We start from the raw sequence: 12592 nt of genomic DNA, 5'->3' as shown, positions 1-12592 counted from the left end.
GTTGCGATGCTCAGTGCTATCATACACCCCGCCAACAGTCTATTTTCACGCCTTTCGCCTGCGTCATTTAAATAGCAACATGGCTTGTGAATATATCTACGCCGTTGGACATTGGGGTCTCAAAATGAGGTGTGTTCAGGTCAATTTTGGGCGCATTTCTGTCTTTGCAACGAAAAACACAGGAATGCCACCGACTGAAAACCACCTAGACGGACGTCAACAGTCAGATGTTCGTTGCTATCATGGCAGTGAATTGTCAACACACTCGCTTGGTGCACGCTGATTGGTTTACTGCACGTTACGCCCAAAACACACCCATGATTCATTAAGAGACTTAGTGCCTGCCTTTTGTACGTTTTCCCATCTTTGTGATAGCAAAGACACACTGACAAGCCCTCAATCAAGCCGTGCGGTGCGCTGTTGACAGCTCTGCAAAAGATAGCTAAAATAGGGCCACAGTGCATGTTAACTATTCATAAACTTCCTAAGAATTCACAGGCCAATAATACTAAGATAATCATTTTTTTTACTTGTTTGTACACCTATTTACTTGTTTCAAGCCACTTAATCCAGTAAAACTGTCTTATTTAATATATCTTATTATTATATATCTTATTATCATATTATTATTATTATTTAATATAGAAAATATCAGCCACCATTGTATCCTGTACCTCAACTATCCATCCATCCATCTGGAAGCGATTCTTTCTTTATCTACTTCTTACAAAATGCATTGTATGTGTTATTTAACCTCATCATATCAAAACAATATGCTATTAACAACAAAGGTCACTATTCGAGTCCTGAAAGGTCAACACCAACTTTAAAGGTCAGTTTTATTCTGCTGAAACTGAGCCAGTGGTAGCAAGGAAAGCACTGCCCAGTACACAATCATGGGATGAAGACCTTTACCAGCTGGGCAAGGCTTTCATTAACAGGACGCTTGGGCGTGCTGCCTAATGAAGGCTTGGTGTGTGGCGGCAAGGGCCATATTTAGATCCTAGACATCTTACTATGACTGTAAACAACAGCCCACATCCAATTACACACCTGGGCTACAGCCTAATTGCAGTTTACAAAGCGGGACAGCCACTTACATTTGGGAGTCATTTGGAGTAGCTCTTTACGAATTAATGGAATTGCATGGCTAGAACCCTCAAGTCCACCTGATAATGAGTTGTTGTGATTTTCACGGACCATGACTGAGTCTAGATAATACACTGGATCCCAAACAGAGATTTTAAAAACTTGCTTGGAACAGCTTGGAAGCTCAGATGTATTTAGTTTTTGTGAAAATCTACTCTGCATAGCTGCTTTCTGTGTGAGTGTATTTTTGGGATTCTTGCTAGTTGTTCAGAATTGCTCTTAACGAATGAATAAATGAAAAAGTTAAAAGGCGTGTTCATACTAGAGCTTTTTTTCCAGACCCTGATCTGCTTGGTTTGTGACTTCGGTACGTTTAGTCATGTGTGAAAGCTGATTTTGAGCCTGGGCGTGGTCCAGAGCACTGATCTCTGGTCCTCCTATAATCAGTGGTCTAGGGGTTCGCTCCTAGTGAGCTCTGATGAGGTCCACTGCAGGTGTGGAAGCTATTGGTTGCGTGATTGGTTCATTTTGTCATGTGACTGCATCAACTTATCACCTGCATGGCTAAAAACCTTCTCCTATGACTGAATGACAGGCTCCTTGTCTGCAGGTGTTCCTACACAGTGAAATGCCATGAATCCAGGAAACGCTGTTCTTCGCTGCTTGAGTGTTTATATCCAAAGAAAAATAAGGAAAATTGATAAACAGATGAATGTAGGTCTACCATTTTGCAAAAATGTGCCAAGAAAAGTGATGTTCAAATACGCACAATCGATCCATGGTTCCAATTGAATTCTTCTGTGTGAATGTAAACCAGCGATAATTACCCCCTCCCCCAAATGAGCCTACAATCGAACCTGAGTGCGGAGACAAGTGTAAACCCAACAATTCCTGGAAGGCTCATGCGTAAACAGAAGCTGATACATTATCGGGAAGTGCGGTAACTTCTATATTACTGCTGGCAGTGTGTTTTTAGAGCTTTATTTGTGAAAAATCTACTCCACATGGCTGCTTTCTATGTGCGTGTATTATTGTCCATTATTCAGCAATGACTGAGACTGAACTGGGAACTGGGAAGGATTTTGGTAGTCGTTTAGAATAGCTCCTAAAGAATTCATAAATTAAAGGGTTGAAGGGAGCTTTCATACTAGAGCTTTTTTCCAGACCCAGGGTAGCTTGCCCAATGAGTCTGGTGCGTTTGGTTAAGTGTGAAAGCTTGTGACTTAACAAATTCTGGAAAGCTTGTGCGTAAACAGAAACTACATTATCGGGAAGTGGAGTAACTCCTAGATCACAGCCGGCAGTGAACTGTTTCTGCAACACTTTTGTTGAGTGTGTAAGTCTAATTCTCTGCTTGATATGTGGCTGCTGAGTGTGTTTTTGTACACGGTTCAGAAATGCAGGAGACTGAACTGAGAACTGAGGATGAACGTCCACAGTCTGGGTCGAATGTGAACAACGGAGCCTCGAGCACTACAGGTGAAGTACCTCAATGATGTGCAGGTTTTTAGCCTTCAAAGCAAATGCATCAGACGCCATCTAACTTTGCAGACTCACAGAGAAGCTAAACTTCATACTGCTGTAGTCGAGTCATTTCCTACATAAATCATAAGATGAAAAACAGCACATGCTTTTAACTCGGATACTCCGAATCTTGAAAAACAAACATCTCAGTATGTGTGGACAGGGCCTTAGAGATGGCACTGTTCCAATCCCCAGTACTGGTATAGAACCCAGTCTGATCTGAGTCTATAATGTCTTGTGCTAACGTAAACCGGCATGGAAAATTGGTGCCGTCTCAAACTGATCTCCTCTCTATTTGCCTCTTTCTCTTGTCTTAGGGAGAATCACATGTTGCAGTCGTGTTGGCAGAGCGCAGCCTCCAGCTGTGGTCCGTCTTAACGGGAATAAACAGCACACAGAGAGAAAGAGCACTCTATCTAGCCCTCTCCCACCCTCCACACTCCATCATCTGATTACTCTACAATGAATACTATATATGGCCTTCTGAGAACAGCCTGAGTGAACATAGATGTCCATTCAGTTGGTGGAAGAGGGATGAGGACTTGGGAATGCTCCTATGCTCCTATGCACTCCAGCATGAGTCAGGAATGCCCGATAGTAACGTTTTACTACAAACTCCAGCGAATGCTTCAGAGGTTCAGCCTGGAGCCGGATGGAGGGATATGGCCCATGTTCAACTGTTCGCAGGGTTTTAATTCTAAAGGGTCTAGCTGAGGCCACGGGTGCTGGACACGGGTGCTGGAGCGTCGTCCACAGAAGATAAAAGACCACCTGTAGAAGACGGCGAGGCCTCATCAGCATCCAGCACTGAACTGCTGAGCGCCAGGAGCTCATTAGCTCAGCCGAAGAGTCAGCCTCCTGACTATGCATAGGAGTCAGAATGCAACGATCACCGCTCAGTTTTCCGAAGCCCAAAAGCATTCCGCTTTGGAGGTCACACACAGTTTTCGTCTGCTGACCCGGTGCCAAACACACCTCAGGAACTGACAACTTCCCGGTCTTGTTCTTGACTTGTTGCTCTGCTTTAGACCTGCAATCCAATAGAAGGGATTATCCTCCCTGTCCGAGCGACCTATTCTGCAAGGTGATGGCTAATCCATGTCTTCACACAGGACTCTGCTGGATGTGATGGGACTTCCTCCTTCCCACACCGCGTTGGGGGAGGAAAGGTCAAGTGTGGGCCATCGGAAAGCTCGTTCTTATGAGAGAGAGGGGAAAAAAAAGAGCTGGCTTTGTCTCATTGCAGTTTGACTTCTTGCCAGTGAGAGCGAGCATCGTGTGCAGACTCCCAGAGGCTCACTCCATCTAATTCGCCATTTATAATTGATATGTGCAGGCTTTCGCTAAGTGGGTCCAGTGTGAGTAAATGAAGTCAAGAGTGGGTGGCAAGATGTGGGTCATGTGGAGCCATGTCCAGCCATTTCCTGTTCTGGGTTGTTCCCTGCTGCAGATGCTTGTGCTTTCCCTGTTTGTACACATGAGGGTTTGACTACTAAAGGCCTTACTATTTAGCTGTGTTCCACACAGGGTGGCTCCAGGACCATGGCTGGGGGGACCCCAGTGAAGGATTACTGCGGTTGGCTAACGATGAAGGTAGATAATGTAGGACAAGTTAGGATGATCTCATTTGCCTGAGCTGCCCCCAATGAGCTTTCCTCCATTACTAGCATCATTGTCGTTTCTGGGTGAAGCAATGCTGTAAGTGATACGCTATGGTGAAGAGATTTACCTGGGCATTCCTCTGCTGCTTCTGAAGGCTCATGGGCTGCGGTGGCATCTGCAGGTCCTGAGGCCATGATGCCGCAATCACTACTGGAAATCAAAAGAAAGACGAGACAGCATTAATCACTGTGGGAGAGACACATTACCAGAGCACAGAGTTTACAAGGTTTTTAAGGAAGGCTACAGGAGCAAGGGATGGGGTGTGTGGGATGGCACACAAAGCTCTACTGGTGTAACCTGGAGAGAAGAACGGAGATGCAGATGTGCATGAATACGTTTAGCAGCTGTTTGGGGTGTATTTGAAGGCACCTATGCCTTCTTTTTAGGTGGAGAACCCCCCCCCAAAAAAACCTTTAAGGAGAACATTTCAGGAATGTTTTGGTCTCTGTATCAACATCATCCTTGGCAGATATGTATGGCACTATTGAGCCAAACCATTAAGACCATTTTATATGCAGCGGATATTGTTGAAATGACCAGATGTAAAGATCTGACCAGCAAGAAGAGAATCGCCATGCCTAGGATCAGAGCATCTCCAAAGCGGCAAGGCTTGTGAGGGCTTCTGGCTTCAGTTACTCAGAGGTGAGTAACTACCAACAGTGCCTACAGCATTGACCAGGAGACCAGGAACTGGACTAGACCTCGAAGTGATGGAAGAAAGTTGCCAAGTCTGATGAACCTGCTCTCTTGGACGACAGGGAAGGTGGTCTTAATGATTCCGCTCATTATTGTGTATAATTACACCTCAATTGAGATGTCCGTTGCATTCCCATGCAATCAGTCGTGTACAGTCTACAAATTAAAAGGTGCTATAAAGGGTTCTTTAGTGAGAGATGTGAGCGAGAAGAACCTTTACATCCACTTCTTTAAACCATTAAAAAGGTTCTTCACACACACACACATTACTTTCACAAAAGTGTTTTTATGGAACCAAAAATGGTTCTTCTATGCTATCACCGTAAGAACCCTTTGTAGAACCTTTATTTTTACGAGTTTAAGGTCATGGTAATTTGGGAAAATTACATGGATACTTCACACTGCACAAACCAGCCAGTCAAATCCAGACAAACGACATTACAGAAACTTCCCTGATAAAACTAATCCAGCTTGAATAGTGCTTCAGTTTAGAACCTCGTGCCAAAATGCACACTCTCTCAATCACAGAGACTCTGCCTTTAGGACTGGTCTACAGTCAATGCAGTTTACGCTAATATAAAACAATAAAGACTAATCAGCGCTAGAGAGCATGGCATTAAAAACAGCCTCTCTCTCTCTCTCTCTCTCATGGAGAGGGAGACGCTGTTAGCCTGTCTTTATGACATGTTTTGACTGCCCATTTACAAGGGTTTGACTACACCCATGGCAGGGGCTTAACAACGCCTCGGTTTTGGCATTGCACACGGCCCTGATAAGCAGATGCTGCCTCTTACAGATTACACCGCTTGAAACCCAGCCACTCCAGCACATCCATGTTATCAGCACCCTAGCGCTGAAAACAGCTGACCGAAAACAGATCCCAGACCAGTTGAACCCTCTCGTACGTCTTGGGAATGGGTGTGGAGGGGCTTATGCTCTATCAGCTCCCTGTTGAGTCCTGTCAGCCCACCAAGAGGAAGCTGTCAGCTGTGCCCCTGACAGCAGGCTGTAGCTAAACAGGATGTGGAGGCAATTTGCAGCACCACCTGACACGCAGAGGCACAGTTAGGCCCTCCTCGCAGGGATGATTCCAGCACAATTAGGACTGGAAATATGACTTCCTGGCCAGTTTGCCTCAGAGTTGATGGGAGACGATGGGACAAATGGCATGGTTTCTGGGTTTATGACCCAGAATAATGAAGTATGAAATATATAAATATAATATAATAATGAAATATATATACAGAATGTTCTATGTATTGTAAGGCAGATCATTTCGATCTCTATCTCGACTTTATTTACCCTCCTTCCAGAACTAGTCTGCACCCAACGCTAACCTTAAAAAAGCTTTTACAGAGTCAGTGTATTGTCTCTGTAGCAAAATCCACCCCCATCTCCTCAGCGCCAATAACTCCACCTCAATCTCCTCAATGCCCCATTACTCTACCCCCATTTCCTCAACGCCCATAACTCCACTTCAATCTCCTCAACGCTCCATTATTCTAGCTCATCTCCGCAATGCTCATAACTCCACCTCAATCTCCTCAACATCCCATTAATCTACCCCCATTTCCTCAACGCCCATAACTCCACTTCAATCTCCTCAACGCTCCATTACTCTAGCTCATCTCCGCAACGCCCATAACTCCACCTCAATCTCCTCAACGTCCCATTAATCTACCCCCATCTCCTCAACGCTCATAACTCCACCTCAATCTCTTCAACGGCCCATTACTCTACCCCATTTCCTCAATGCCCCATCACTCCACCCCACCTCCTCAACGCCCCATCACTCCACCCCATCTCCACAACACCCCATTACTCCACCCCTAACTCCTCAATGGCCCATTACTCCACCCCGCCTCCTCAATGCCCTATTACTTCACCCCATCTCCACAACACCCCATTACTTCATCCCCATCTCCTTAATGCCTCATTCCTCCAGCCCAATCTCCTCAACGCCCCTTTCCCCACCTCAATCACACCCTCGGAAGAAGGTTCGCCCAAAGCTTTACTCAATTCTCTAAGTGATGAAGATTTATGGGTTTACAATTTCACTTTCTAAAAGCTAGCTGTTGTGGTGAGACGCACCACATATCAGGGTGAAATGCTAGCACCATCACGCCCCTCAGACACAGGAGTTTGACGGCCATTCTGGCCAAATGTCACATGTGCATGTGTAACACCATTAATTCTCTGAAAAATTTAGTTTTAGTGTCAAAAACTATTGCTTTACAAAACACACAAGCTACCACTTCAACAGCTCTCACGACCAATGACACAACCACCCATCCATCAATCGTCTTCATCGTCTGTCATTTCCCTCACCAAGGCTCTTTCACACTCATAGCCGACCTCCTAACAGGAAACCCACCCCATGCCTTCTGGCAGGATCATCACCACTGTAACTTAACACTGAAACTGAAGAGGCCCTATTGTTTTAGTTACTATCACTGCTAGCTCTGTTCACTTTTAAAGAAATGCTCTAAAGAAACACTGCATTTTGGCTATGATGGCAGAAAGCCATCCCTGTAAAAGGGCCACTGTAGTCCAATGTGGGTCAATTTTCTATGAACAATCATCTCCTGATCTTGTATCTCAACTTTCTAGCTTCGGTAGGAAACCTGTATCATACCATGATCGAAAAACTACATTTGTAGTATCGTATCACAGAACAGATGTATTGTTACGCCTTAAAGTATCATACTGTAAACTACTTAGTATTTCAATGATCCAAAAAAGTCCTAAATACAACCGACCTGAGCGGCAGGCCAGTGTCAAAGAAACAAGCTCTCAAAGCTTATAGAAAATAGCATTATTAAACTAAACAGGCATGGCTGTAAACCAACAAACGGATCCCCTGTTAGCCTGCTGGGTTACGATACATCTGCTATCACACTGGCACGCCTCAAGTTCCCGCCATGTGTTTATCTGCCAAAATGTATGCCGGCCAGTGCAAGTCTGAGCCAGCAAGAGCCGCAGGTTTCACTCTGTTACACTCCCCTTAAACAAACAGAGCTATCAGATAAGTCCTGTTAGAAACTGTCAAGCATTAAACCAGAAGATTCACTTGGAATCTATGAAGATAATAGAGCCATTCATTATAGTGCAGTGTTTCTCAAGGCTGGTCCTGGAGTCCGCGTGATCTGCACATTTTAGTCATTTTCCTGCTGTAACACACCTGATTCAACTCATCCCCAACCCTTTAAAGGGGTTAACATGTGTTAAAGAGGGCAGCACAACAGATCCTATCATTTGCTTTTTTATTAAAGCAGCAATACTGAAACTTACAACACTGACCCTACAGATGGATATAGTACACAGCTTGTGCAACTAACTTGTAAATGTGTTTTTGCTGTCTGCAGTGAGCATCCTGACCAATCCCGGTTTCGGGGGAGTAGTAATAATACAGTAGTAAAACTATAGGATATACAGTGAACTTCCATACTGCTTCTACAGCTTTGGAAAGAATTAAGAGACCACCTTACATGATCAGTTTCTCTGGTTTTACCATGTATAGGCAGTGTGTTTAAGGGAAATTAACATGTGCGTTGTATTTCATAAACCATGGACAACATTTCCCCCAAATTCTAAATAAAAATATTTGATATTTAGAGCATTTATATGCAAAAATGACAACTGCTCAAAAACAGCTGCTCAAATAATGCAAAGAAATGATTATAATAATTATAATGCAGAGAAGTTATTATTAAAATTTAAACAATACAGTATTAATATTTGAACTTTGAGAGCATTCAAAAATCACTATGGTGAAATAATCTTGACTTTCAATCACAGTTGTCATGTCTCAGCAGGCTCTCCACTAGTCTTTCACATTGCTGTTGGGTGACTTTATGCCTTTCATAGTCTGCAAATTCAGGTAACTCAGCTTTGTTTGCTGAAATGCCTGAAATAAAACATCTGCTAGACGTGTAGAGATGCAAATTTCAAGAAAAACAATTTATCATCCACAGTGTTTTCTTGCATGTGCAAGTTTATTTATGTAGTATCCTGGTTTTACTCTCAGTAAAATCCTGTATTACTATATTACTATAGTATTACTATAGATCTTTTAGATCTTCTCATAAGGGCATATTAAGGTCACGGCATGTGGCTTGTGGAGCTGGATAACCAATCCCATCATGCCTTTTCATTTCTCTCATTAAGAGAACATCTCCAAACTTCGCCAGAAAATTGAGAAGGCCAAGAAGCCTGCTGAGAACATTCGCAATGGAGATGAGATATCTAAGGAATACAAGGTACCACATCTACTTGTCTATGAGACAAATGTTTGTGGACACCTCTTCTAAGGAATGCTTTCAGCTACTTTTAGTTGCACCCATTGCTGACACAGATGTGCAAACACACACAGCCTGTCTAGTCTAGTCCCTGTAGAGAATGCAACCAGGCTCTCTGGAGCAGATGCCAGACATGGGCTAGAGGGGTATAAAGCCCCCCAGCAGCATTAAGCTGTGGAGCAGTGGAGCTGCAGAGCTGCAGTGGCCGTCCGTCCTCTCTTCCATCCAACACTTTTGGGATGAGTTGGGAAGTTGGGGATGAGGTGGGGTGATGATCATCCAACATCCTGACCTCACTAACACTCTTGTCCATGAATGCAATCACATGTTTTACAGCAATGCAATCAGCAACTGAAATCCAGCTTGATTGAAGTTTGCTAAAAAACTAAAAAGCCAAATAAGCTGAAGACATCTCCAAGGCTCTCTATGAGTATCAGGCAAACCCCATCTAGCTAGCATCTCCAACCAACTCCAACAAGCCTGCAAAGAAACAAGCCGAGCCCACGCCACTTCATAAAATCTTTCAACAGCAAATCCGAACAGGAGTTCTTCATCAGCCCCTTTTTCCCAGGACGCTCCACTTTCCTCAAGCGAGTCGATGCAGTTTATATAAGGAGGCCTTCTGAGTGAGTGGGAACATTCCACACTGTTTGTCAGAACACAACTGCACACTGACTCACCACATGGGACCAGCAAGCCGCTTCTCTAGACTACTGCTGCCTTCACTATAGACTCTCCAGTCAGATAAGGTGGACAGAAATCACCCTTTCCCACTGATCAGAGGCACTTCTGCAGCTTTGCATTTTATGGTGAGGGTCTAGGACGGTGGAAAGCGGGCCAGGACCGGAACAAAAAAGACGCTTTTAACCCCAACCATCAGATAGGGGCCGTTCATTTCCTGTGTCCGTCTCAAAGGAAACGTCCACAAAGTCTGCTTCACGGATTCACAGAGGGGTGACTCACAGATGGCCAATGTTGTCACATGGAAAGACAAAATGGCAACGAACTATCCTATCAGCACAACACACGTCTACAGCACGACACACGTCTACAGCACGACACACGTCTACAGCACGACACACGTCTACAGCACGACACGATACACACACATACCGCTGATGAGGGGCTTTTTCAACACTGTAAAAGGAAGACAAAGAAAACACACAGTTACAGTGTCCCGTTTTGTCATATACACTCATACAGGCAATGAATGACAACAAGGATTTCATCATTTTGTGGATCATGCATCAAACCCAAGAACATATTTCCGTTGTCATGCAAAAACCATGTATCTCCAAAATGGCACTGAAACGATTTTCAATGGAAGTCAATGTAAAAAGATTTTTCTGTCCTTTTTCAGAGAATTTATATTGGTCCATTCATCAAGACATTTTAAAAGTGAAACCTGGCAAAAATGGAGATATAAAGCATTTGCATGACAGCAAGTAAATAGCATCGCTGTCTGACAAAAAAAAAAATCCACAATGACAAATAACCTTCTTCTCTGTCAATGGAAGTCAATGTAAAAAGATAATATTCCAAGTCATTTCAGAGCATTTTTATCCATTCATCATAAAATTTGGGTACAAAGTGATGGATAACTTCCTAGACTCACAATGAAAGAAACACTAACGGCAAAAATGGAGATGCAAGGTTTTTGTCCAACAGCAACAATATGTGAGTAAGCAGCACACAAATATACTGCCATTGTGTGGCTGTGTGGCTAAAGAGCCTTGCCACATTCAAAAATTCAATACAGTTCATTTGATATCTTTTATGACACTAGGGGTGTTGTTGTATGAATTTTTCACAGTATGATAACCTAGTCAGTTTCCCAAATTACTAACATCTTGCCATTATTACCAAAACACAGGGCGCCTCAGCAAAGTTGTGGCAGGCAGTGAGCATCTCTGAGGTATGCAAATTAATTTACATGAATAATATCAACAAAGCCAAAAAAAGAAAAAGTACAAAATGAATTCTCATCGCTTTGTGTAGAATGACAAATGTCTTCAGTGTTATTTATTTATGGTCAACAATAACATGTTTTTCACGTGACTGGATCATTTATATCTCGCTAGCTACACAATGCGAGTTTACTGTTTTCAAGGTATCCATGCAAACATGCAAAACATATTCCTAATTTTCCTTTTTAGCTTTTCCTTTTACACACATTTCCCTGAGTATCTATTAACGTCATCATAGCTTTTCTCCCAACCTTAGAGGGAATGGTCATTCTAACCCTAATATTAACCTCAACCCAAGACCCAAATACACTGGAAATACACTGGAATCTATCTTATTTTGGAACTATTTAGTTAACATATTTTGTGGAGTGCCTCAGGGTTCTATTTTAGGGCCTATGAAACTATATAAATCATGGTAGTAATGAAGTGTGGGCCTGCAGACCGGATATAAAGTCGAGATGGATGGATCAATGTATCAGCTATGTAGACGTATCGGCCCATTTTAAACCCAAATATTCGACTGGCTGATACTTAGGCTGATCCTGAGAGCTGGTCAGGTCATATGATCCATATTTTGCTGCATCTCTTTATGAGGAGCATTATGCATTATCAAGTTTACCTAGAAAGGTTAACACAGCATCCGGCCTTGTCCTCAATTAGAATGGGCTCTAAGAATGCCAACAGGCCCCCAAAACAGTGAATGATCTATAGTGTAAAAGGTTTAGGGGTTAGGAATGCTCTGTTTTTTTTTTTTTTTACCAGAATGTCTGTTAATAATTTGAGGATCTGACAACAGAAGACTGCCCAAATCCAGGATAGCAGGACTCAATTTTACCCATTACACAATAACTAAATTCAGCCTTCAGTTAGGATACTGAGAGGCTGGTAAAACAAACACCTCTCCCTTGTGGAGAAGCCTGAAGTACACCAGAGAAGTGGCCCTGGGTGGCCACAGGGTGGACCATCTGGGACTGTTCACACAGCTGGCCTTGCTTCCTCACATCTCCTTCAGCGACAGTTTGGGGCCACGACCAAAACAGACCCTTCTTCTAAACATTAACGAGAAGGTGAATGCCCGGTGCAACGTGACTCCATTGTACAGTGTGAACCTTTTTAACCATCGATGTCCTTAAAGACTACAGGAACCTCATCAGTATCACTGCCTCTGTGACCTGAAACTCAAACAGACTCAAACTCATGCAGTAACTTCAGAACTTCAAGAAGATCCAAACTGTTAAGACAGTCTATCGGTCACTTCTTTTGACCTTAAAACATCCCCCGAGCCTCACAGTTTGTGTGCCTGTGACAGGAAGAGAGATGAGGCCTCCCACAGAGCATCCCACCACACGGGCGGAC

General features: G+C 43.5%; 1 protein-coding gene across 3 annotated transcripts in view; it reads right to left on the bottom strand.

Annotated features, from left to right (window-relative positions):
* Positions 1-12592, bottom strand: part of LOC140541217 (uncharacterized) — a 47344-nt gene that overhangs the window by 22573 nt on the left and 12179 nt on the right. For 2 of the 3 annotated variants that reach the window (XM_072663774.1, XM_072663773.1), the window contains exon 2: positions 4343-4425. In XM_072663774.1, the coding sequence (XP_072519875.1) occupies positions 4343-4409 (67 nt within the window). In that variant the 5' untranslated portion in view covers positions 4410-4425. The remainder of the gene's footprint in view (positions 1-4342; positions 4426-12592) is intronic. The other variant, XM_072663775.1, reaches the window with a different exon arrangement.

Source organism: Salminus brasiliensis, chromosome 19 (assembly GCF_030463535.1).
Source record: "Salminus brasiliensis chromosome 19, fSalBra1.hap2, whole genome shotgun sequence".
Lineage (NCBI taxonomy): Eukaryota > Metazoa > Chordata > Actinopteri > Characiformes > Bryconidae > Salminus > Salminus brasiliensis.
Note: the sequence above shows the minus strand (reverse complement) of the source record. Positions and strands in the feature narration are given on the sequence as shown.